The sequence below is a fragment of the Erpetoichthys calabaricus genome, chromosome 4 (assembly GCF_900747795.2).
Source record: "Erpetoichthys calabaricus chromosome 4, fErpCal1.3, whole genome shotgun sequence".
In the NCBI taxonomy this organism is placed as follows: Eukaryota; Metazoa; Chordata; class Cladistia; order Polypteriformes; family Polypteridae; genus Erpetoichthys; species Erpetoichthys calabaricus.
This window is the reverse complement of record NC_041397.2, coordinates 194,069,590-194,097,163: the sequence shown is the minus strand read 5'-3', so window position 1 is coordinate 194,097,163 and position 27,574 is coordinate 194,069,590. Positions and strand designations below refer to the sequence as shown.

General features: G+C 37.2%; 1 protein-coding gene across 1 annotated transcript in view; it reads left to right on the top strand.

Moving 5' to 3' along the window:
- The window catches only part of uvrag (UV radiation resistance associated gene), a 339,167-nt gene that overhangs the window by 97,785 nt on the left and 213,808 nt on the right, over positions 1 to 27,574 (top strand). The window contains exons 7-8 of the mRNA XM_028800118.2: positions 4,168 to 4,273; positions 8,532 to 8,658. Coding sequence (XP_028655951.1) covers positions 4,168 to 4,273; positions 8,532 to 8,658 — 233 coding nt within the window. The remainder of the gene's footprint in view (positions 1 to 4,167; positions 4,274 to 8,531; positions 8,659 to 27,574) is intronic.

The following is a 27,574-nucleotide window of genomic DNA, read 5'->3' as shown; positions in this document are numbered from 1 at the left end:
ATCTGGACCAACGGCTTTTCCATTCTTCATCCTCTTCATAACTGTCCGTACTTCCTCCTTGCTAATCCGTTGCACTTCCTGATTCACTATCTTCACATCATCCAACCTCTTCTCTCTCTCGTTCTCTTCATTCATCAGCCTCTCAAAGTACTCTTTCCATCTGCTCAACACACTCTCCTCGCTTGTGAGTACATTTCCATCTTTTTCCGTTACCACCCTAACCTGCTGCACATCTTTCCCAGCTCGGTCCCTCTGTCTAGCCAATCAGTACAGGTCCTTTTCTCCCTCCTTAGTGTCCAGCCTCTCATACAACTTATCATACGCCTTTTCTTTAGCCTTCACCACCACTCTCTTCACCTTGCGCCTTATCTCCTTGTACTCTTGTCTACTTTCTGCATGTATCTGACTATCCCACTTCTTCTTTGCCATCCTCTTCCTCTGTATACTCTCCTGTACCTCCCCATTCCACCGCCAGGTTTCCTTTTCCTCCTTCCTCTGTCCAGATGTCACGCCAAGCACCCTTCTTGCGGCCACCCTTACTACATCTACTGTAGTTTCCCAACTGTCTGGTAATTCTTCACCACCATCCTATGCTGCTTAACTATACCTTCCCCAGCCACCACTTTGCAGTCTTCAGTCTCCTTCAGATTGACTCTTCTGCATAGGATGTAATCTACCTATGTGCATCTTCCTCCACTCTTGTAACTCTTCTGCATAGGATGTAATCTACCTGTGTGCATCTTCCTCTGCTCTTGTACGTAACCCTATGTTCCTCCCTCTTCTTAAAATTCATATTCACCACAGCCATGTCCATCCTTTTGGCAAAATCCAAAATGATCCAAAATCCTCTGACCTTCTTCATTACTCTCCTTGACACCATACCCACCCATCACCTCCTCATCTCCTCTGTTCCCTTCACCAACATGTCCATTGAAATTTGCTCCAATCACCACTTTTTATCCCTTGGATACACTGTTCATCACTTCATCCAACTCACTCCAAAAATCTTCTTTCTCATCTATTGCACACCCAACTTGCAGGGCATATGCACTAACAACATTCATCATCACACCTCTAATTTCCAGCTTCATAATCATTACTCTGTCTAATACTCTTTTCACCTCCAAAACACTCTTGACATACTGTTCCTTCAGAATAACCCCTACTGGATTTCTCCTCCTATAGTGAGAAAAGCGCTATATAAATGCAAAGAATTATTATTATCCACACCATGATAGAAAAATTTGAATCCACCTGGCCTTACTCCCCTTCCATTTAGTCTCTTGCACGCACAATATATCAACCTTCCTTCTCTCCATCATATCTGCTAACTCTGTCCCCTTACTAGTCATACTGCCAACATTCAAAGTTCCTACCCTCGGTTCCACTCTCTTTACCTTCCTCCTCTCCTGCTGCCATCGGACACGTCTCCTGCCTCTTCTTCTCTCTCTTCGGCCAACGGTAGCTCAATTTCCGCCAGCACCCTGTTGACTAACAATACTGGTGGCGGTCGTTGTTAACCCGGGGCTCAACCGATCTGGTATGAAAATTTGTATTGTTGTCCTCATATTAATTTGGCAAAATTTTACCCCCGATGCCCTTCCTGACGTAACCCTCCCCATTTATCAGGGCTTGGGACCGGCACAAAGAAACACACTGGTTTGTGCATCCCCTGTGGCTGGGTTAACTTTGTTAACTGGATATAAAGAAAAATATTTTATTAACATGTACGTATAATATGACTGATCTTGAACTTGACAGTCAAACACCACCCAGTGCTCAAGTCTTAATAGTAGTCATCTGCAGTCTGTGCAGGGTCATTTCAAGAAGGAGACCAAGAACAACAAAGCATGCAATATGAAATAGTTATGAATACTGAATATGCAAGTGGGTTTTAAAATAGCAGTTCTGATGCAGAAATATAAAACTGTAAAATTTACCCGAAACTTATGAATTTAATTCTTGGACAGTTTGACAGCCTGGGTGCCTACAGATGGCATATTTCCTTGAACCCGGGACTGTTAGTAGTTCTGTCCAATGATGAGCAAAGCAATAAGGACAAATAATATAACTGAAGTTTATGTAAAAAGGTGTTTTTATTTGACAAAGTGTTCTGAGCAAAAGTACAGTGTTAGTCTTCAATAAATATTTTTCAACAGATAATCCCAATATAAACAGTGTCACTGGTGGAGGTTAATAGTCATAATAAATAATAAATAAATAATCCATTAATAAAACTGAGGTTAAAGTCACTGGGAAGATCTATCCCTGTTTAAAACCACCATGAGCCTCTCGTTCTCCCTTCCAAACCTGATGTCTCCTCTGCTAAACTTTTATAGTCTCTTCAGCGCAAGATGTCCTCCGACAGGTGCAATCATCCTTTTAACCAGCTCATGTCCCTCGCTGCCTTCCCCCAGCCTGCAGTGGGAATTGTAGGAACCCTGCACCTTTTCCCCAATGCCAGTCCCTGCCATCTGCAGGAGCCCACTCCGAGTGGATGGTTGCTCCTTGGATATTCAGCAGGGTGACACAGCTTCTTGAGCACCTTACACTTGCTCTTCTTGTGGCCAGCCCTGACTGCCAGCTCTGTCTTGATCTTGCTTATGTCCTTTCATTTTTTGTTTCCTCCTTTGTAGCCACATAGCCTCCTTATATACTTTAGTAGCTGCCCCAGAGCACTAATAAGGGAATTTGCTGAACTGCACATGTCAGCACATGAATGTGTGCTCCACCGTTCCCTTTATCCACACCCCAGGGTCAATCATCCACATGACCATACACACCTATGCCTGCCCCAAACCTGAGCCCACTGACTTTAATTAGAAATTAGAATACCACCATGGACCTCTATTACATTTTATCGAATGAGGCTTTATTGAAAATGAAGCAACAAAGGCAGATAATACAGATTACAGGGTCAAAAAATAAATAAGGAAAGCTGGTTCCACTAGGGCATAGTTGGTGTAGTCTTAAAGATATGTTTACAGTTTTTGAGGTTAAAGTGTGATACATTAATATTGACATTGATTTTTTTTTTTTTTAATTAAAGATGTGCATTTTATGTTTGTACTTCTATACAAGGTACAGGTATAAGTTTCTATTTGAAACTAATTTTGATATTGTATTAATATTGAGTATCCTACTGAAGACCCAAAACGCATTGGTCACAAATTTAACCCAGTGGCTAACACTGTGTTTCACATGGTAGTGCAGAATTCACTGAGTGATGTGTAAAAGGTTAAAAGAAAAGTGAGGGAAAACATTATCAAGAAGAGAATATGCTTTGTACTTTTGCATAATCGAGATTCTTCAACAAACAGAAGGTCAGTTTACCAATACTGCTAAATAATTCCAAGGTACTCTAGTTGTTGATATGAAAATAAATGTAACAAAGAGATGTGGGCCTACGAGTTAAATGCTTGTTTACGTCAGACCGATTTACATTTTAGCTCATGAGAGTGTTTCCAGAAATAATGTATTCCACTATATTTTAGTAAAAAAATGCATGTATTTCAGACATTGTCAGCTTGCAAATGGATGACTTCACATACATTATGTGACATGAGTAATGTGAGATTTTTTCATGCACATTTTGAAATCGTTTGCTGTTGTTCAACATTGGTCACCATGATATTGTCTCAGCATATTTTTATTTAATCTCTATTATCCATGAAAATATAAATCATTTTTTTTATCGGCCATCACTACAAACTGCATGGGATACAGTAACACAAGTAACACAAAAATACATATTTTTTAGTATTCCTTTAATAAAATGCACACTGTTAAGTTATATATTTATTTTCAGGTATGTTAGATAATTTGGTAGAGAAAGTACTATATATATTACCCTAAAAGCAAAAACCGCTTTTGAAGAGTCCAGTTTTAATGTTATATTGCTATACAGATGTTTCACTTAAGGTAGCTGATGTTGCCAGTAATTGATTTTGTACATTAGGTAGTGTTTACTTTGAAGCTACTTGTTAACTTTTTTAAATATTGTATTCAACATTAGCAAGGTACGCTTTTTTACATCAATGTCAATTATTGTAAATGATTCACATTAATTATGAGTTGGTGAACTTAATATGTATGTACAATTTCAGTAAATTTATTTTCCATTTCTAAATATTTTTGTTGCATTATTTTATTTCTTTTTTCTTCAAGGTTGCATACAGCTCAACGTGCAATAAAGCAGACTCAGGTGACAGTTCAGAAAATTGGAAAAGAAATAGAAGAAAAGTTGAGACTAACTGCTGAAAGCAGTGGTCTAGTAAGTAATATTTTGTCATTCAGTAGAAGAATGCTAACTTTTTAAAAAGTTTATTAATTATTCAGTATGTCGCCTAAGTTATATAGCCTAAATTTAGTAAGCGAACCTTTCCTCTGGTTTTAGATAGTCCAATCAGAAATGTGATGTAAAAATGTTAATAATTATTATAACCAGGGATAATTCAGAATGTTCATTAACATATGTTTAAGAAAGTGCATATTCTTCCAAATATATGTTATTTTATAAATTGTAACTGTTGAATTGTAAACTACTGTTTAAACTGTCATAATGATTAAGACACACTGTTGTGCTCAACACTTCTGTTTACCAACATAACACACACATGCACTTTATTGTAACCCATTAACCCAAAATTATGCAAAGGCAAAAACTGCACATGCATCTTTTTTGTGAAGTTACATGAAAGCAATTAATATGCCATATATGCAGTTTTCACTGTATAGAATGATCTGATGGTAGAACATCCAGATTTGATTAAATCTCTCTTTTGAAATTGTTTGCTTTTATTGAATCACTCCATCTTTAATTTATGTACATTTTTGTAAACCAAAAGTGTTTGGTGGGATTTCTAATATTTTAAAATGTATTTGCACTCACACAAAACATTAAAAAATATCAGGGCTGTATCTTCATTAATATGTACAGTGCTGTGAATATATGAATATGAAGTCCACTATATATAAAACAAAAAAAAAACTATCACCCTATTTTTTTTTTTTTTGCTTTACATATTTGTTGTGCTATAAAATTGTAGTTTAATATAGTTCTATTATATTTAGTTTTCATAACACTGCTAGTGTACACTGTACACATGACAATAATGTCCATTTAAACCATAAAATGGCACTTCTTCATCAGATTACATTTTGAGCCATGGTTAAGCTTTATCTCTGGAAATTGAATACCTATTATTGACACTATATTTTATTGTTTGTCCATTGGTATATTTATTCAAATTAATTAGTACTTTGTGTTAAAAATGAAAAGGTCTTCCTTTTGATACTTTCTTTGTTTATGACTCACTGTGCTGCTGTACATCACTCCAGTATGGCTTATAAAACCACAAATTGAAGCTGAGCAATGAAAAAATTAATTTGCACGTTAAAGCTTTATGTGTGGCCCTATTTTTCTTTTGAGAGAGTAATGGTTTCTTCTGTCTGGCAGCCTGATTAGCACATCATGCTGTATGGCTTCAGGGAAGCTAACAAGGCCCAAAGTGAGTTATCTTTGGGTTCCAAAATTAGGATATGGCACTTAAATATTTGGGTTAAAAGCTCGTAGCTGACTTGTTACTTTTTTTTGGTCTGAATCCCCAAATATGTTTTGATATACTGACCTTATATCACCTTACAGGAATTTTAAAATTAGCTTTGCATTTAATAAAATACAGAAAAGTAGTATAATTATTCAAGCTGTGACATTGTTGGTTTAATCAAAGTGTTGTGTTTTGTTTTATTGTTGGTGCATTTAATGTTGTGACATTATTTATTGTGATGTGTTTTCATGTTGTTATTACTTTATCAATGATGTAATGTCGAAACTAGTGCTGAAGCTAAACAATGATGATTATGATTCTGCATTATGTTCATTCATTTTGTTCTTCTTCAAAGAATATGTTTTTAGAGCCTTATTGGGGTTTTTTTTTTCAATCCCCTGAGAGACAACTTTATATAGATTTGACTTTTGTCTTGTTCCTTATGTTTTTGGATTTTAAATTTATTTTATCTTTATGATTTTATATTATTTCTGCATCATTTTGTTCTGGTAATGAGCTTGCCATTTTCACTACTCATCGCTAGGACCCAATTGCCTGCTGCTGTTTACACACCTCCAGATGCTGGGTCATGTGATGTTAAAAGCACAAAGCTATTTAGTCACGTTACACTCAGAATCTGAGTTTCTGAATAGTTTCTCTAAGTATTTTGTAGTTTTACATCTTTAGATTTCATTTGGTATTAAATCATTTGGTATTAAGACTTTCTGGCTAGGCAGTTTGAGTTTTGTTTTTGGTTTACATATTGGGTCTTGGCACTACTCTTTTGCAATTTCCCTCAGGTTTAATACAATCTCTATCTCTCTTTCTCTCCCTCTCTCTCTCAAATATAAAAGTTTAGTAAATCTTTAGCAACAGTTGGACTCTTTCTGTTTCTGCCTTAACGGATTCAATAAAAATGAAAGACATCTTCCTTAAAAACTGCTCTCATGCAGGAGGGTGCTTTTGCTGCCTTCCATACAATTTAGAAAAACAGGAGCCCCTTAACTAGTCTTTTGTTAATGTGAGATATGAGATTTGAACATTAAATTGGCTGAACCTACCTATGTCTGAGTTAAGCTTGTAAGAAAATACTGTATATTTTCTTTACAACCAAAGCATCCTCAGAAAGCAAAAACACTGTTGCTCTTTTCACAATGTACAGTCATGGCCAAACATTTTGAGAATGACACAAGTATTGATTTTCACAAAGTTTAATTATTATACTGTAGAATTAAAAAAAAAGTAAAAGAATTGTACAACCCCAAATCAGAAAAAGTTGGGACAGTGTGGAAAATGTGAATAAAGAAAGAAAAAAGCAAGTTATAAATTCTCCTCAAATTTTATTTCATTGCAGACAGTATGAACACAAAATAATTCATGTTTTTTTTTGTCAACATCATTTGATTTGTAAATAAATATCCATTCTTGCCATTCAGACTTGCAACACATTCCAAAAAAAGTTGGGATGGGGGTAATTAAGGGGTAGTAGTGAGGTATAATAACTAAATAATGATGTGATTTGAAACTGGTGATGTTAACAGGTGATTGCAATCATGATTCGGTACAAAAGCAGCTTCGAGGAAAGGCCTACTCCTTTAGGAGCAAAGATGGGCAGAGGATCGCCAGTTTGCCACCAAGTGCGGGCAAAAATCTTTGAAATGATGAAGAAAAACGTTTCTCAAAGACAGATAGGAAGAGATTTGGGCATTTCTACCTCTACAGTGCATAACACAGTGAAAAGAATCAGGGAATCTGGAGAAATTACCATGCGCAAAGACCAAGGGCGCAAGCCTAAACTGAATGGCCGTGATCTCCGAGCCATCAGACGGCACTGCATTAAAAACCGTCATTCATCAATAAATGATACAACTGCGTGGGCTCAGGACTACTTCAGGAAGTCACTCTCAAGCACTACAGTACGTAGTTACATTAGGAAATGCCAGCTAAAACTGTACTGTGCCAAAAGGAAGCCCTACATAAATAGTGTCCAGAAGCGCCGTCGACATCTCTGGGCTCGGAGGCATCTGGGATGGTCCATTGTGCAGTGGAAACGTGTATTGTGGTCAGACGAATCGGTTTTACACATCTTTTTTGGAAGAAATGGACGCCGTGTGCTGCGGACCAAAGAGGAAAAGGACCATCCAGACTGTTACCAGATACAAGTCCAAAAGCCAGGGTCTGTCATGGTATGGGGTTGTGTCAGTGCCTTCAGCAAAGGTAATTTGCACTTCTGCGATGGCACCATCAATGCTGAGAAGTATATCTCAGTTTTGGAGGAACAAATGCTGCCTTCAAGACGACGTCTTTTCCAGGGACGCCCATGCTTATTTCAGCAAGACAATGCCAAACCACATACTGCGCGCATAACAAAGGCATGGCTGCGTAAGAAGAGGGTGCGGATGCTTGACTGGCCTGCCTGCAGCCCTGATTTGTCTCCTATAGAGAATGTTTGGCGCATTTTGAAACGAAAAATGCATCAACGAAGACCCGGTACTGTTGCGCACCTAAAACGTTGTTTGCAGGAAGAATGGGACAAACTAACACATGCAACACTTAGTCACTTGATTTCTTCAATGCCTAAACGTCTTTTAAGTGTTGTTAAATGACAAGGGAACTGTACAAAGTGGTAAATGCTGTACTGTCCCAACTTTTTTTGAAATGTGTTGCAAGCCTGAGTGGCAAGAATGGATATTTATTTACAAATCAAATGATGTTGACAAAAAAAAAACATGAAATATTTTGTGTTCATACTGTCTACAATGAAATAAAATTTGAGGAGAATTTATAACTTGCTTTTTTCTTTTTTTATTCACATTTTCCACACTGTCCCAACTTTTTCTGATTTGGGGTTGTACTTTGTGCTTTGAAAATGATATTGGAAATAAAATTTAAAATGTAACAATTTTTTAAAAATCTGACTTGGCATTTGTAAGCCCTTGGCAGAGTATATATACATTAATTTATGTATTTTTTTATTTTTAGAAAAAAGACAGAGAATGCTTACAACTGAAGATTCTGGTGCTTAGAAATGAATTGGAAAGGCAGAAGAAGGCACTTGGAAGAGAACTAGAGATCCTTCAGAAAGAGCAGACAATATTGAAGAGAAAAGGTAGAATCACATTTTTTATCCTTAATAAAATTATATTAGGTTGTGGCAAGAAACTGGGATTGTGCATTATTATGTGATCTTTAGGTACTGCACCATAAGCATTATTATTATTTTTTATTTCTTGATACCCACTGCATATAATTACCTTAACGAATGCTAAACATTCTATGTCTGACGTCTGTATGTTCTTTGTTTCTGTGTGGATTTTTCAATGTGTTCTCAATTTTCCTCCCAATTTCTTAAGACATTTTTGTAAGGTTGACAGGAGATTCCAAATTATTCTTGTATGAGATTGGGACTGAGGTCACCGAGGTGGTCAAAAAACTCCTTGGTGGCAGGGCCCCGGGGGTGGATGAGATACGCCCGGAGTTCCTCAAGGCTCTGGATGTTGTAGGACTGTCTTGGCTGACACGCCTCTGCAACATCGCATGGACATCAGGGACAGTGCCTCTGGATTGGCAGACCGGGGTGGTGGTCCCCCTCTTTAAGAAGGGGGATCGGAGGGTGTGTTCCAACTACAGAGGGATCACACTCCTCAGCCTCCCTGGAAAAGTCTATTCAGGGGTCCTGGAGAGGAGGGTCCGTCGGATAGTCGAGCCTCGGATTCAGGAGGAACAGTGTGGTTTTCGTCCTGGTCGCGGAACAGTGGACCAGCTCTATACCCTTAGCAGGGTCCTGGAGGGTGCATGGGAGTTTGCCCAACCAGTCTACATGTGTTTTGTGGACTTAGAAAAGGCATTCGACCGTGTCCCTCGGGGAATCCTGTGGGGGGTACTCCGAGAGTATGGGGTACCGGCCCCCCTGATAAGGGCTGTTCAGTCCCTGTACGATCGGTGCCAGAGCTTGGTCCGCATTGCCGGCAGTAAGTCGAACCCGTTTCCAGTGAGAGTTGGACTCCGCCAGGGCTGCCCTTTGTCACCGATTCTGTTCATATCTTTTATGGACAGAATTTCTAGGCGCAGCCAGGGTGTTGAGAGGGTCCAGTTTGGTGGGCTCAGGATTGGGTCACTGCTTTTTGCAGATGATGTTGTCCTGTTTGCTTCATCAGGCCGTGATCTTCAGCTCTCTCTGGATCGGTTCGCAGCCGAGTGTGAAGCGGCTGGGATGAGAATCAGCACCTCCAAATCCGAGACCATGGTCCTCAGCCGGAAAAGGGTGGAGTGCCCTCTCAGGGTTGGTAGCGAGATCCTGCCCCAAGTGGAGGAGTTCAAGTATCTTGGGGTCTTGTTCACGAGTGAGGGAAGAATGGAGCGTGAGATCGACAGGCGGATCGGTGCGGCATCCGCAGTAATGCGGGCATTGCATCGGTCTGTCGTGGTGAAAAAGGAGCTGAGCCGCAAGGCGAAGCTCTCAATTTACCAGTCGATCTATGTTCCTACCCTCACCTATGGTCATGAGCTATGGGTAGTGACCGAAAGAACGAGAGAGCGAATACAAGCGGCTGAAATGAGTTTCCTCCGCAGGGTGTCTGGGCTTTCCCTTAAAGATAGGGTGAGAAGCTCAGTCATCCGGGAGGGGCTCAGAGTAGAGCCGCTGCTCCTCCGCATCGAGAGGAGTCAGATGAGGTGGCTCGGGCATCTGATCAGGATGCCTCCTGGACGCCTCCCTGGTGAGGTGTTCCGGGCACGTCCAACCGGGAGGAGGCCCCGGGGAAGACCCAGGACACGCTGGAGGGACTATGTCTCTCGACTGGCCTGGGAACGCCTTGGGATTCTCCCGGAAGAGCTAGAAGAAGTGGCTGGGGAGAGGGAAGTCTGGGCATCTCTGCTCAAGCTGCTGCCCCCGCGACCCGACCTCGGATAAGCGGGAGACAATGGATGGATGGATGGATGAGATTGGATAGGAGTGTGTACATGAGTCAGCCGTGTGAAGAACAGGCGCCATGCCGAAGATCAATTACTGCCATGTACTCAATGCTGCCAATAATGTGTCCATGACACTGAAATAACCCATAAGTACACCTTCTCACATTTGATACCTACCGTAGATACTCGCGTATAAGTCGAAAAATTTATGCCTTAAAATTCATTCAAAAACACACAGTCGACTTATCCACGGGGCAACACTAATTTCATTAAATAATTCTTTAAACTGTGAAATACCGTACTTGAATTTGAGCATTAGCTTTTGCAGGTTTTGGATAACAAAAATACCATTAGCTGCCAGTAGATGGCGGTAACCGGCAACATACACTCAACATTCATTTGGCGCAACGTTTTGCAGCTCTTTATTAAATTTGCATTGAATTGTTTCTGGAAGAAGCTCGGAGACCCCACATGCTCTGCATTATTAGCCTACATATATTTAATTGCAGTTTATTAATAAAATATATCAATATATTAAGTTAAACTTCTTACCGGTACGAAAATGAATTCTGAAAAGAAGACAAGAGCATCGTATCCCGCATCGTTCAAACTGAAAGTTATTCAGCGTGCTGAGGAAACCAATAATTGTGTGGCTGGCAGAGAGTTTTGCGTTAGCGAAAAACTTGTAAGAGATTGGATAAAAAATAAGCCTTCTCTACAAGCAATGCCAAAGTCTAAAAAAGCATTGCGTTTTGGACTTTCGCCTTTCAGTGGACTGGAAAAGGACTTGAATGACTGGATTGTAGAATGCAGGCAAAATGGATATATTGTGACTCGTTCGAGCATTCGGTTACGGGCACTTCAATTGGCAAAAGAAGAAAAGTATTTAACGATCGATGGTAAGCCTTTGTTGAAATTTCAAGCATCGGCTGGCTGGTGTACGCGGTTTATGAACAGATATGGGCTGTGCCTTTGTCAGCGAACAAAAATTGCGCAGAAGCTGCCAAAAGATCTAGAAAAGGTCAGTTCCTTTCATAAATTTATTATCAAGCAAAGACAAAGGCATGACTTTGATCTCAGTAACATTGGTAACATGGATGAAACGCCAATGACATTTGATATGCCGGGGAATCGAACTGTAGCAGGTATTGGTGAGAAGACCGTACTTATTAAGTCAACGGGCCATGAAAAAACCCATTTCACCGTTGTCCTCTCGTGCTTGGCAGATGGTACAAAGCTACGCCCAACGATAATATTCAAGAGGAAGTCGTTCCCAAAGAACATAAAATTTCCTGCAGGCATTACTGTTCGTGTACACCCCAAAGGCTGGATGAATGAGGCTGGAACGAAATTGTGGCTTCAAGATGTGTGGGCTAGGCGATCAGGAGCAGGGCAAAGTAAACGCCCGTCACTTTTGGTGTGGGACATGTTCCGCGCTCATACATCAGAGGATATAAAGGATGAAGCCAGGAAAATGGCTACTATGTTAGCTGTTATTCCCGGCGGACTGACATCGATGCTCCAGCCATTAGATGTTTGTTTAAACAAGCCATTCAAGGACAGAGTACGCAGCATGTGGCAGCAGTGGATGTGTTCTGGAGAAGTAAAATTAACAAAAGGAGGGAATTTGAAGAAACCAGACATTGATTTAGTAGCTAAATGGGTAAAGGAAGCTTGGGACTCAATTCCAGCAGAAATGATCAAAAAGTCGTTCTTGAAATGCGGCATCAGTAATGCTATGGATGGATCAGAAGATGATGCCATCTATGAAGACAAAGAATCAGCAGTAGATGATTCAACAGATGACGACAGCGAAGAGGAGGATGTTTATGCTGACGACGTCAAGGAAGAAGACTTTCACATTTTATTCGGACATTCTGATGACAAAGAATCGGACTTTGAAGGATTTGAAGAAGACACTTAGGGCCACTTTATTATATGCGAGGGACTTGAATACAAATTTATTTGAAATATTCTAACTGTAAGTAAATAAATAAAAATGTTTTAATTTTGGCTTTCTAAAATTCTTCAAAGATTAAAATGTTGAAAGTCTGGGCCCAGGTACATTGGGTATAATTATGAAAGTTTTACCCTCGACTTATACGCGGACCATAATAAATTTCATAATTTTCAGCTTAAACAATACACTCGATTTATCTGCGAGGTCGACTAATAGGCGAGTATCTACGGTAGTCTTTGATTCATTATATTAAACACAGCAAGTCACTCCATAATTGTCTGATTAAAAATAATAATATACCTAGATAAATTGTCCAATTTACTGAATGGGCAAGAGGAGGGATGAGTAAGGAAGTAAGAGATATATTAGCAAAAAGAAAAATACATTATTTTATGTGGATTAGGTCACAGAAGTCTGGTATGAAGCAATGTGCAGACTGAACAAAATTGTAAACCCACTATATGGCTGTAAACATTGTATTATAAACATATAGCACATGAAAAGTTGGTAGCAGTAAAAAAATAAGAAGCAAATGCTTCAGCAAGATGCACCTCCCAGAGAAAAGCTAAGCCTTTGGGGTAACACAATTTGCTTAAAGTAAAAGCCTGCGGCTGTCCCAGTTATAGATCTAATGTCTACAGGAGTAGATATTACATTTAAAAAAATATATATTTTCTGATATTGTTTTTTAGTACATGATATTAAGAAAGATACCCAAATGTGACTTCTTTTTGTGGAACTATTAACTGTTTTTATGAGGAGAGCCATGCTTCTTACAGTTGAAGTTAATTGTGCTCTACAGATTAAATATCCAGGAGGCCTAGAGATGACATGCTTTTTCTCCAAGGAAAACATTGTGAGTGTGATGAACCCTGGGCATCGGTGAGCCCCAAACCCCTAAACATGATCACACAGAGTCCTGGGTTCAAATAATGGAAGGTTTATTCACCAAAATCCTCCAAAAGTAACACAAGCACAAATACTCAGGTTCTCTTTCTCCACAATACCTCTCTTCTTACCGCACTGCCCTCCTCCAGTCGAGTGTTGCTCCACAAGCTCCCAGCTCTGACTCGCCTGGATAAGGGAGTGCGGTCCCTTTTATTGAGGACCTGGTAGCACTTCTGGTGCCAGGGCCACTGCCTGATGGAAGTACTTCCAGGTTATATGGGCACCTTGTGGCACCCATGGACCCCAGCAGGGCTGTGTTGTTGGACTACAACTACTGGCATTCCCTGCTGGTTTCTGAATGGGCACAGATATGGAGGGCTGCTGCCATTTAGCACCTGGGGGAATAAACAACCCCCAGGGACAGTCCTTCCCTGTCCTCTTACTGTGTCGTGGCCAGGAAAGGTATAAAGTCCATGTCCGGTCAGTACACCTGCCCATTTATTCAGGGCTTCCCGCCCGGGTAAGGAACCATTCATTGGGAAGTCTATAAGCCCATTAGGGCTGCCTAGTCCAGGTGCAACCTCCTTCCCTCTTTTGGCCGGGATGTTTTTATTTTCCCACGGGGCCTCTCATCCGGGTAAGGAATCTTCTGGACTCATGGCTGGGGTGCTCGTCCATCCTGTCTGCCTCCTACATGAGTCATTTTTATAAAATATGTTTACACTTGTCTGGAGCCTGTCCACTGCTGATTTTGTATGTCGTACACAAGTGACAATTGCTTTTTTATTTGACACCCATGCTGATTACTGGCTGTGAGTGTTGTATGTTATATAAAGTAAAATAAAGCACTAGACTAAAACACATCAACATTTTTTTTGCCCATAGCCTCTCTAATGTTCAACTTGTAGAAAACGTTTAGGTAAACATTTGTAATTATTGTAAATCTGGTATATTTTATTTGGCTTTCAGAGCCAGGTCAAAATGTAAACAAGTTTGAGACAGAGCCATAATGTTTCAGTTCTTTACTAATCTATTTTAAATAATGTAATATATTGATAATTTCTATAAAAATCTATTATATAGGTTTCCAGCCACCTTCTCCATCATTCATGGGTTAAGATATGTTTTTCAGATTTTAGAACAGTATAGACAAACCTTTTGAATATTCATATGAGTGGAATAAATAGATTCAGCAATAAATATTAAGTCCTTTTTTGTAGTGTGGTACCCGGCTGGGGTTTATGCCCGGCCGGGATGCCCAGGAGGACCGGAGCAGGGCTTGTGCCTCCTCCAGAACACGAGGGGGCGTCTGCCCTGGTTGCTTTGGGGGCCACGGGTTCAGAGCATGGAAGCTCTACCCTGTAGGGGCCCATGGTCACCGCCAGAGCTTCTGCCACACAGGGGTGTGGCTACAGAAGCTCCTCAGGATGCACCTGGAGTCCATCCGGGGTGTATAAAAGGGGCCGCCTCCCTCCAGTCAATGGCAAGAGTCGGGAGGAGTAGGACGAAGCTCGGAGGAGAGGAGTGGAGGTAGACCTGAGAGACTGAAGGCATTGTGTTGTGTGGCCAAGGACTGAAGGGGAGCTTGGTGCCGAGGCACTGGGTTGTGCTCACGATAAGTGAAAATAGTAGTGTATAATAAATGTGTGGTGGACTTTAAAATACTCTCCGTCTGTCTGTGTCCGGGTCATATTCCACCCGGAAGTGTGTCTTTCACTTCCATCTTTTAATAGAATAGTAGGTGACAATGCTAGCCCCATATGGGTTATTTAGAACTACTTAATGTTATCCACATTGAAGACAAGGAAGAAATATAACGAAGTTTTCAAACTTTTCAAATCATATTCTGTGTTGATGGAGACCAGAGCCTATCTTTTAATTATTTTGATGTTTAAAATTTGTTAAAAGAAGTTTATTAAAGTATTTTCAGAATTATTGAGATTTATTTCTGCAAGTGACATCGTAACCTACAGTATAAAGTTTTGCCTAAATTATGCTCAGGAGAAACAGAGAGAAAATTTAAGGAGGAAGAAGAATAGCCTCTCCCTGTCTCACAGAAATAGTTTTAGTTAGATTGCATTTTGTTAGGGGTGTTGGTATGAACACTTATGAAAATATGAAGTTTTTTTTTATTTACATTTCTTAAATATTGAAGAACTCAACCCCCTATACCAACTGTTAACTCTTCTGGTCAACAGTTGGCATTTAACAGTTCAAATGATTTCTTGTGTTATTGTTATTAAGCATTAAACAAAGGTAGAACTATAAAGACGCAGCAACATTCCTGTTTGACTTAAACCATCCCTCCATCCATTATCCAACCCGCTGTATCCAAACTACAGTGTCACGGGGGTCTGCTGGAGCTAATCCCAGCCAACACAGGGCACAAAGCAGGAAACAAACCACCAGGCAGGGCGCCAGCCCACCACAGGGCACATACACACACCAAGCACACACTAGGGACAATTTAGGATCGCCAATGCACCTAACCTGTATGTCTTTGGACTGTGGGAGGAAACCAGAGCACCTGGAGGAAATCCACATAGACATGTGGAGAACATGCAAACTCCATGCAGGGAGGACCCGGGAAGCAAACCCAGGTCTGCTAACTGCGAGGCAGTAGCGCTACCCACTGTGCCACCATGCCACCCATTTGACTTAAACCTTTCTTACCAAATTTACATAAAGACATTTGCAGTTTCCTGCAGTTGTCTATGAGCTATTTGTCCCGGTAACCTCTTCTAAAAAATATACACATAGTGCTACCTGTGTTTCACCTGCTCACCCCGTAATCCACTGCAAGGTGCATAAGGTTTTGAGTGCATCTCTCTTAACATGTACAGTGACTCAAAATGCATTCCACCAAGGATGTACTGTATACACACCATCTTACTTCACTAACATCTGTTGCTCAAAAACAAAAAGGGGGAAAAAATGTTTGTTGAATGTCAAAATCATAGATAAGCAATTGTTTACCTTACTAGTTAAACATGATTTGTTTTTGTAATTTTTATATTGTATGCAGAGAAGACATTCCAAAATTTGAGACCAATGTTTAAAAACCCACAACATATTTATTGTATTGTTTTTTTTTATAAATTTTTCTGAATGGATCAATGTATAAAAATTGCAGCTTGTAATTTTGTTTATACATAAGAAAGTATAATTTAAATAGTACAAAGACAGGTGTTAAGTATTAAAGTTTATACATTACAAAAAATAATTTAGGAAGATAAAATTTTGATTTGTACATTAAAAATATTGTAAATAGTTTGTAGTAACTTTGTTTGTAGTAATAAATATATTGACAAAATACTAACTATTATTAGGTTGTGCTGCAACTGTAAAATAATCAAAGCACTCTACTTGAGAAATACTATAGTGGCATTCAATTAAGGAAAATAGACATCCTTCAGGCACCCTCTCAGGTTCCTGATCTTAGTGCTGTTAACAAAATCTGTGGCAAGACTTTAGCATTATTGTACATCACTGTTTGCTCTAGCTGTGCCACATTAGTTGACAATCTTTTTTTAATTTGAAGGTTTTGGCAAATATAAATGTATCAAATCAGTTATTCTCAAAGATTTTAGTAGCTGTAATACATCTCACCAATGGTTAAAAAAGTGCTTATCCAAGGAGATGAATACTTTAAAAAGTTATATCAGTTTGTATTTTAATCAATATTATTTTATTGTTTACTATTTTCTATTTGTTTATTGTTTTCTTTGTTTTCTTGGCGAGCTCTGTAAAAATGTAGGAGTGACTTACAAATAACACATTTGATACAGCAATTCTTAAAGGTGTGGGCTGAATATTTTTTCAAAGCAATTTTGTTTTCAGTGAACAGCAGGAGAGAAATAAAGAGAAAAAACCCGAAGATGACAGTGTTAGTGGGAAGTTGAGGGACCATCCTCCCCTGGTCATATTATAAAATAGTATGATACACCACAGTATTCATAATTGTAATAAAGTAATATTAATATCTTTTACTCATGTCACGTGTATGTAACTCTCAGATTCTCAGCCACTCTGACACCTCCATTTATTAACATGTGGATTAGAATCGGTCAAGGCAGTGGTAATTAATAAAGCTTCCCATTGGTTTAGTCTAGACAGATGAGTAAAAAACTGTATACACAGCTGTTCTATCAGCTCTAATATGAGTACACTTATGCTAGTAATGAACCGATGGGACATCTAGTAGCTAAAATTCACAATTCAATTTAGTATTGTTATACCTTGATAAGATAAATAAATTGTTGCTAGTCACATTATTGATGTGTGAAATTTTGACAAATCCTACCTATTTTCACATTTTTTTATCCCAATGTTTTCTTGAAAATGTAGTTATTGAAATGTACCAATTGAATTCATTGAATTGGAAGCCATTGATGGCTTTTATATTTCAAACAGGGGAGTTTGAAATTGGCCCAAAACTGGTAGCCATTGTAAAGACTTTAGAACAGGAGTTACATGGTCATTTTTTGTGACTGTTAATAATGTTCATGGCAGCATTTTTGATTTATTGAAAATTAGTAGATACTCTAATTAGAGCTGCTGCCTTAGATCTACGGGAGACATTATTCAAATCTGAGGACTGATTACTGACTGTATGGAGATGACATGTTTTACCAGCTTCTGCATGGGTTTTATCGATATACAGTAGTGCTTTGTGTCTCCTTCACTGAAGACTTCAGTTCAGGGTTAATTGACTACTGTTAATTGCCCTACCTGCCATACTGCTGTATGTGTCTTGTAATGGACCGATACCACATCCAGAGTTGGTGCCTGCTTTGTGCCAAATGCAGTTGGCATAGGGTCTTTTCCCTTCAACCCATCATCTATACTCATTTTAAAATTTTGCAAAGAGAGCACTGACGATAGTTGTATGAAATAATGTGTAAAACAGCATGATTTTACAGTACACACTGTTAACAAATCTTCTCTTGCTTCAGTTAGAACTTGAAAGTTTTTGGATTTTTCTTTACGTCAGTTAAAATATACAGGTAGTTCTTTTTTTAAGAATTCTAGTCCATTTTTATAAAATGGAGACATCTTGTTACTGTGGCTATATTTCTAAAACCTTCCAAATAGGTTTTAAATTTAATTTTTCTTAAATAATTCATATTTACAGAAAAAAGTTTAATTCTTGGATTAGATTGCTGCAACTGCAATTTCATATCTATCTATCTGTAAGTCTGTCTTTCTTTTTAAATAAGCTCAAATTCTTGAATGTCAGTAGTCCAGATTGTTATTTCATATAATACATTTTCACTGTTGCCACCCAAACCATTCAGATTTTTGTTGGCACAATTCATCATACCCACCTTAATTTGTTTCTTTAAAAAATGGGTTTGACATATGTAATATAGAGTATATGCAAGTGTGTTTTAATAACAGACTGCTGGCTTGAGTTCACAAATGCAAAAATAAGTATCTTTTGAAAATAATGGGGTGCATGCATATGAGTGTGTGTTGTCTCAAGTTTCAGCCCATTGATTAAGTCAGACCACTTGGAATGTTGATGGATAAATGTGTACTGTCAGAGAAAAATAAAGCAGGCATCTGTTCTTGTTGTTTTTTTTTTTTTTTTTTTTAATAAAAGTAGGCATGCCACTATTAAAATTCCTCAGCAGTTCAATAGGTAGCATTTTATGTTCAAAATTAAATAAGATAATTTTGCCAAACACAACGGGGGAAAAAGGCATACTTGAAGTTCTACCAAAAGAGTATTTTCATGTACAATATTACCCTTCACACACCAAAATGTGGTTTTTATGTTACTGTCTTTCACTATTTTAGCAGCTGTACACAAAATATCTTGTAAAAATATCAGGAACATGTTGTTCATGCTTTAAACATTTTTCACCCAAAATAGTTGTCTTATGAATTTCAAGGTGTATACAAAGATATAGTATTATTTAGGACAAGCCTGTGACAAGCCATACTTTTTCAATCCTCATCAGTTGCTCATTACTTGAACATTCCTATTTTAATAGTGTAACCCTTTTCTACTGCTCAGATGAACATCTGGACCAGTTCAAGACTATCTTGTGATTTATTGGAAAACTATGTTTGTATTAAAATAAAGCAAATAAAAACGTATATGCATGGTTGTATTTTTTTCCCTCAAATTATGATAGCCACTGAAAAGGTAAAATAAGGCATTTTACTTGAGTGAAATATGTAAATTTGTTAAACAGTATAATTTATTGAAAGACAAAAATATCACACATTGCTTAAATTTTGCTGTCTGCTAAACAACAACAAAAGTGAGCCTTTATTTCCCCTTTTTAAAAAATAAACGGTACAGACAACAAATCAGAGTTGCATCCATCACTTCTTGACAGCTTGTGTATGTTAACAATTTTTATCAGTATTATTATACATTTATCGATTTTACTTGGTTCAAGTCTGTAGTGCATACATTTCTACATGGTTAATTTAGATATAAATGTTTTTCACTTCAACATCTTCAAAGATGAAGAAAGAAAAATCATTTCCCTAGATTTTTTCATGGCCATTTAATTAATATTACCAGTATGTAATTCTGTGTGATGATTTTCATACTTGTTAGCTGAGCTCACGTATCAGCATGTTTTACCATTGTAGCCAGGCATTGTTTAATGGAGTGTGATGAGCGCCATGTACTGTTGCACTGACTTCCATTTATACACTCACTGCACACAGCATATGTACTTTTTTTATTTTATTTTCAAAGGCTTTAACTGAGATTAAGTAGAATGGAATGGACAGGTTTTCCTTGGATCTGTTAAATGTATTTATTTCACTTGGGGAAGATTTTATTGAAGATATCAGTATGCTGTCCTTTGTTTAACTTTTAATTAAACTTTTAGCAAACCAAAGATTATTTTTAAAGCACGCACACAGCAAAACAGGTTTCTTGTGAAGAACTACTCCTAATACTAATGTACTTCCACTTAGACTTGTTATTAGAACGTTGTCCACACTTTAATGCACAAAATGTGATATCAATCTGGACAAAATGTAATGTATGTTCTTCTAAAAGTTGTCAAGGAGACCATAATAACTTATATACAAAGGATTTAATTGAACTAGACTTGCATTCAAATGTGAGACTCGGTTTTTCCTTATTTTACATACTCTTCAGTATCAGCTTTTGAATGATAAGGTATAGTTACTAAATACATTTTTGAGTAGGTGTTATTAAAAATAAGTGTCAGAAAGCAATTCAGATCTTCACAATCTTGATTAAGCAGAAAGTGTTTAAGTAATAAAGAAAGGGATAGGTGGATAAGGGACCAAAAAGGTGTGTTGTTTTCAGACCTTGAAGGGAAAGTAATTTCTCAAAGCCACAAAGCAAATATTCCTGCAAGATTAAATCTTTATCCCAGTTCTCTAATAGTAGTAATGACCATGTTTTAGGTCTTTGATTGATGCATCATACAACAAAACAAGCTTTATTTTATGTAGTCACTTTCTGTAGTAAACTAAAAGGACACCTAGCTTGCTCAGAGTTGCAAAGTATCTGCAATGAGGACTATATAATAAACTGGCCATATTGTCCTTTTAAGATAATATGTATGTATATATATATATATATATATATATATATATATATATATATACAAGTCGATATATGTATGTGTGTATGCATGTATGTTCCAGCATCACTTCTGAATGGCTGCAGCAATTTTCATGAAACTTGGTACACATGTTCCTCATTAGTCGATTAAAAATAATGTAGGTTGAAATCAGCCCTGACCCACCCCCTTCTGGGTAGGGTGGTGGTGATCTTACAGTCTTGTATGCACGTTATCATCCAGTTGACACTCGAAACGACCACCAGAGGGCGAACTGGAAGTGACTGCCAGCATTCTTTATGTTTGAGCACCACCGCGCCCCTGTTGCTTTTGAAATTAATTACAGTTGGCTGGTTCTGAGCGTCAACTGGATGATAACATACATACAAGACCGCAAGACAAGCACATTAGTGAGTCTTCATTGTTTGTTAATTTATTTTTATTTTTAAAGTTTTTTTTACCCTCCCGGGCAATGCTGGGTATTTCAGCTAGTACTTGATAATGTATACTAAAAAGATATATTAGTTAGGCTAACCAATGCAGGGGGTTTTGTTACTATTTTGTTTTGAAATGAGTAATAATTTAGTAGTGTACAGTTAGGTCCATAAATATTTGGACAGAGACAACTTTTCTCTAATTTTGGTTCTGTACATTACCACAATGAATTTTAAATGAAGCAACTCAGATGCAGTTGAAGTGCAGACTTTCAGCTTTAATTCAGTGGGGTGAACAAAACGATTGCATCAAAATGTGAGGCAACTAAAGCATTTTTTTAACACAATCCCTTCATTTCAGGGGCTCAAAAGTAATTGAACAATTGACTCAAAGGCTATTTCACGGGCAGGTGTGGGCAAGTCCGTCGTTATGTCATTATCAATTAAACAGATAAAAAGCCTGGAGTTGATTTGAGGTGTGGTGCTTGCATGTGGAAGATTTTGCTGTGAACAGACAACATGTGGTCAAAGGAGCTCTCCATGCAGGTGAAAGAAGCCATCCTTAAGCTGCGAAAACAGAAAAAACCCATCTGAGAAATTGCTATAATATTATGAGTGGAAAAATCTACAGTTTGGTACATCCTGAGAAAGAAAGCAAGTACTGGTGAACTCAGCAACGCAAAAAGACCTGGACACCCACGGAAGACAACAGTGGTGGATGATTGCAGAATCATTTCCATGGTGAAGAGAAACCCCTTCACAACAGCCAACCAAGTGAACAACACTCTCCAGGGGGTAGGCTTATCGATATCCAAGTCTACCATAAAGAGAAGACTGCATGAAAGTAAATACAGAGGGTGCACTGCAAGATGCAAGCCACTCATAAGCCTCAAGAATAGGAAGGCTAGGTTGGACTTTGCTAAAGAACATCTAAAAAAGCCAGCACAGTTCTGGAAAAACATTCTTTGGACAGATGAAACCAAGATCAACCTCTACCAGAATGATGGCAAGAAAAAAGTATGGAGAAGGCAGGGAACAGCTCATTATCCAAAGCATACCACATCATCTGTAAAACACGGTGGAGGCAGTGTGATGGCTTGGGCGTGCATGGCTGCCAGTAGCACTGGGACACTAGTGTTTATTGATGATGTGACACAGAACAGGAGCAGCTGAATGAATTCTGAGGTGTTCAGAGACATACTGTCTGCTCAAATCCAGCTAAATGCATTCAAATTGATTGGGTGGCGTTTCATGATACAGATGGACAATGACCCAAAACATACAGCCAAAGCAACCCAGGAGTTTATTAAAGCAAAGAAGTGGAAAATTCTTGAGTGGCCAAGTCAGTCACCTGATCTTAACCCAATTGAGCATGCATTTCACTTGTTGAAGACTAAACTTCAGACAGAAAGGCCCACAAACAAACAGTAACTGAAAGCCGCTGCAGTAAAGGTCTGGTAGAGCATTAAAAAGGAGGAAACCCAGCATCTGGTGATGTCCATGAGTTCAAGACTTCAGGTTGTCATTGCCAGCAAAGGGTTTTCAACCAAGTATTAGAAGTGAACATTTTATTTCCAGTTATTTAATTTGTCCAATTACTTTTGAGCCCCTGAAATGAAGGGATTGTGTTATAAAATGCTTTAGTTGCTTCACATTTTTATGCAATCGTTTTGTTCACCCCACTGAATTAAAGCTGAAAGTCTGCACTTCAACAGCATCTGAGTTGTTTCATTTAAAATTCATTGTGGTAATGTACAGAACCAAAATTAGAAAAAAAGTTGTCTCTGTCCAAATATTTATGGACCTAACTGTATATGCATAGTTCTCTTTGACAAAACTGATGGGTTTACAGAAAAAGTGGAATGTTATGTGTTGAAGTAAAAAGCTTATATTTCCTTAACAGTACACATGGTTAATGCAGATCTGTTACTGAATTGTTAAATGAGATGTTCTACAATCTATCCACAATAGATAGGAGTGTGGCACAAGTTATGCATATGAGTGGGGAGGATGCAAGGTTGAAAATAATTGATTTTCCTTAAGCATGTGCACTATAGTATATTCTGATAAGAGGGAATAGCTCTCGGTATACAAATCCTCAATCTGCATTGCTTTTAAGGTTTCGTGAACATTTTTTATTATTTATTATTATTATTTTTGCTATTTATGAAACTGAGTTTATGCAGTTGTTTTTCATCTGCTTGTGACAGAATGGAGAGATCATTAGTGGTTTGCTGTAGTCTTTGTAAGAATTAAAAAAAAACTGTTTAAATAATAAAGCAATGTTTATGAACATTTAACATTCTGATAATGAGAAGCAGAACATTTGTTTAGAGCAAGATTTTAGATTGGGTCTTATTTAGCATAAAAACATTTAGAATACATAGGTTTTTGTTTGTTAGATTCTATTTTGAGGTGTGTTATTATCTGTATGCCTTGTGTCTGTGTGTGTTTCTTTCTCAAATTCGTTTTTATTTCTTGGTATCACAGTTTTATATAGGGTAGTTTCCTTCATTTGCTTTTCTGCTATGGCAGTACTTGAAGCAATACACTATTGATAGTTTGAAATAAACTATTCAAAATTTTGAGTGAAATACAAGTTTCAGATTTTTTTTGTAGATGGAGCTTATATACAACAGCATGAAACATTTTATAAGATAATAAGTGTTGTATAAATTAGTTTTTCTAAACTCAACCTTTTCGCATTATTTTATTTGTTCCCATAACACAATGAAGAGAAAATGAATGGAATGGTCATAAAAACTAAGCTTTGTGGTCCAGGTCAAACCACAGTGTATACAACAGTAATAATTTGTTTCTTGTATAGTCCAAAATCACACAAGAAATGCTTCAGTGGGCTTTAAAGGCCACTTTATCGACAGCCTCCCAGCCTTGACTCTCTAAGGAAACAAGAAAAAACTCCCATAAAAACATTGTTGAAAAAAATGGAAGAAATCTTGGGAAGAACAATTCAGAGAGAGACCCCATTCCACTTAGGTTGGGCATACAGTGAGTATCAAAAAATGAGGTAAATAAAATACACAAAACAGAACACAAGTAGTCACAGAGCTAGATGGCAAATCCATTATTACAACCTCAAATACAATACAATAGTACAAATTACGTTGTTCTTGTGCAGTGCTCCTCACCAAGTGCAGGCATAGATTGCCGTGACAAATCTCAAGGCAAAATGCAAGATTAGATTCTTACAGCACTATTGCATTCAAGGTTACAGATTTGTGAAAATACATCAAAAACAAAGTTGATACTTAACATTAATGAAAAAGAAAAAATATCTGTCCAATAGTTAATTGCAGAATCACAGCCAGATTTTATTAAAGAAATTATTTCATCACAATCGTGGTATATTATTTATAATGAGTGTGTGAAACATGTATGATTATCAGTGCTTTCTGTAGGTAAATGATCCCTGCTCAAATTTACTTGCAGTTTTCTAGTTTGCTGTTTTCATTCTTTTAAATAAAACTAAAAATACACATGAATATTATTGCTCATCTATATTATTCACACCATATAAAAGTTTTAGACAGTCGAGGTTTTCAACTCTAGCCATTCTAATGTTTGAAAATCAATAATGCTGTTCTGGCCGAAAGCTTTTTCAGCTGTGTGACTTCTTCATTAGGTTTTCCCATGCATCTTTGTCATTTTTTTATTTTTCGAATTTAAGTCATTTTGACTAATCAGCTGTTTTACCTTACTCAAGCAGTATCATTCGGAGCACAAGGCTGGAAACAATCATGCACAAGGTAGAAAAATAATAATAAATATTTTGTTTCCAAATACCATCTAATGACTGCATATAAAGAATAGAAAGAATTGGTCTCATCATCATTCTTGAGGGAATGCCATTTGTAAGTACAGGCTGGACTTATAAAACACTACCTTCATTCAGATTTCTACTTATTGCTTAGGGTTTTTAAGGTTACTATTACAAGACTAATGGCTACAGTGTGCACAGTCTCTGTAAGCTATCACAATCCAAAAAATTATCTTGCCTTTTTGATTTTTTTTTAATCTTAAATTGATGGTTTTTTTTTAAAATTATAATCTAATTTGCCTGGGAAGTATATGGATAAATGCATCATCTAAAATTTAAAAAATAACATTTTTAAGGAGTATAATAATTGCTACATTTATAGTATTTAAATTACATTAAGCAGTTGTCTTTGTTTAATGAATTTGAATGTATTGTGCCTCGCCACAAATTTTGTCACATAAAGTTCACATTTCCAAATGATTAAACAGAATACTTTTGAAGTCCAATGAAAAATATAATTCTGATCTCAAGCAAATGTCTTTTAATTTAAAATAACAGGAGCCTTTTGGGTTCTTGTTGTTATGAATACGTAAAGTTGCACTGCGGCAGAATCTTAACAGGAAATCAACTGATTCCAAGTTAATTATCATATAAGACCAGTGTACCAAGGGTGGATGAATCTGAAACCTGTGTATTTTTATCTATAGTGGTGTACAGAAATAAAGATGTTAAAACTGAAGTGTGAATTTTATGTGGGCGTGTATCATCCTAATCTTCTGAAATATGGTTACTTAAGTTTAAAAAATGTAAAGAGCATTTACTCCTGCTGCAACAAGGTCTGAAATTGTTTGCCATTTTCATGCCTTTTGAGAGATCGGACCATCATAAATCAGAAAGACTGTCATACCACCCTTACTTTTTAAATTATTTATTTTAATTCGAACATGCAGGAATTTATTGGCGTACAATAAAAATAATATTTTGCAGAATATGCAAATTACATTCCTTAGATTTCAGATATTACTAAAGCAAAACACTGTTGCATCATAAAATTATTTTTAAAAACTTATAGATAAAACAGTGTTTTTATATATTAAACAAAGTAAGGAAATAATTACTTTTTCTTAGAATCCTATGACTGTAGAAGAGACTGAAACATGCATAGTAACTGCAAACATAAACCTGTTTTGAAGAATGGAAATATAGTACGTCGTCAGAATAATTAAAGACATATTCTGAGATGCTGTATTTTATATTGCTCTTTTCAAAGCAAATACTAACACCTCCTTACTATATCTACAATGTGGTATAAATTCTAAGATTCTATTTTTGGTTGCAGTAATTAAGCAATAGGATAAGGAAAGAAATTATAAAATATTTAGTTTACAAAACAACTTGGAAGAATTTATTGAAGGACATTATAAAAATTACCATCATCACATATAGAATATTTTTAAAATTACCATCTTCTCAGAGTGTAATTTTTAGGCTTAATCTGAAGTAGTGAATTGTTGTGTACTATTGTACCCAAGTCCATTAATTTACATATTCATAAGAATCCTTCCTCATGTGAGATTTTTTCAAACACATTGATTTTGAGGTCTGTTACTAATAGCATGTATTTTTAATTGTTTACACTTCTACACAGCAGAAAGTGTAATTGTGCATCTACATAGGATTTTTAAAAATGCAAGGTGCACACTAACATGCATGCACCGTGAAAAATCAATGCCAGAGCAACATCTTATTTATCAGAGTGTGCCTGCAAAAGTCAAGGATAGAGAACATTTAAATTAAGTAAATATATATGTTAAAGTAAGTGTTATTTCTTGTTTGTATTAGGTTGAAAGTGTGAAAAATGTACAGGGGCATTTTAAAAAGTACAGTTGCTTCTGTAGGGTACAAACTGAAGAAAGTGTAACTTTGTAAAATTTAATCTAACATGGTTACTGATCCCACGCTGAATTTTTCCTCCTTCCCATGAGGGATTGCAGTCTATTTTCAGCCTAGCTGCCTGGTTATTGGAATTTATCTTCAAAGAAGACATGGAAGACATGGATGTTTCTCCTTTCAGTTCATTCAACAGTCAGAACCTAATTGAAATAAACCACTGCAGTTATTTGAAGATTAATTTATTACTGTAATTGCAACGTACAGAATTTGTTGACATCTCACTTTAAAGGTTATGTGGGGCAGATATCACTGAAAAGATGCATCAAAGTGTAACCATTATTATATGACGATCCATTTTCAGACATGGTGTGAAAATGAAGATGATTTTATTGAATTTATAATCATTTGGTTAAAGAGGAAACATGGATAACCTTTGAAAGGTATTTTGAGGAGATATTAGAACAACTTAGCTATTGGCTGGCCAAATGACCTTGATGACGTCTTGGTCTCCTCTGTTTTGTTAAGAATGTTCTAAGATTTTTTTTTTGTTAATACTGATACATAAACATTCATAACTTGGTTGGCTTATCAGC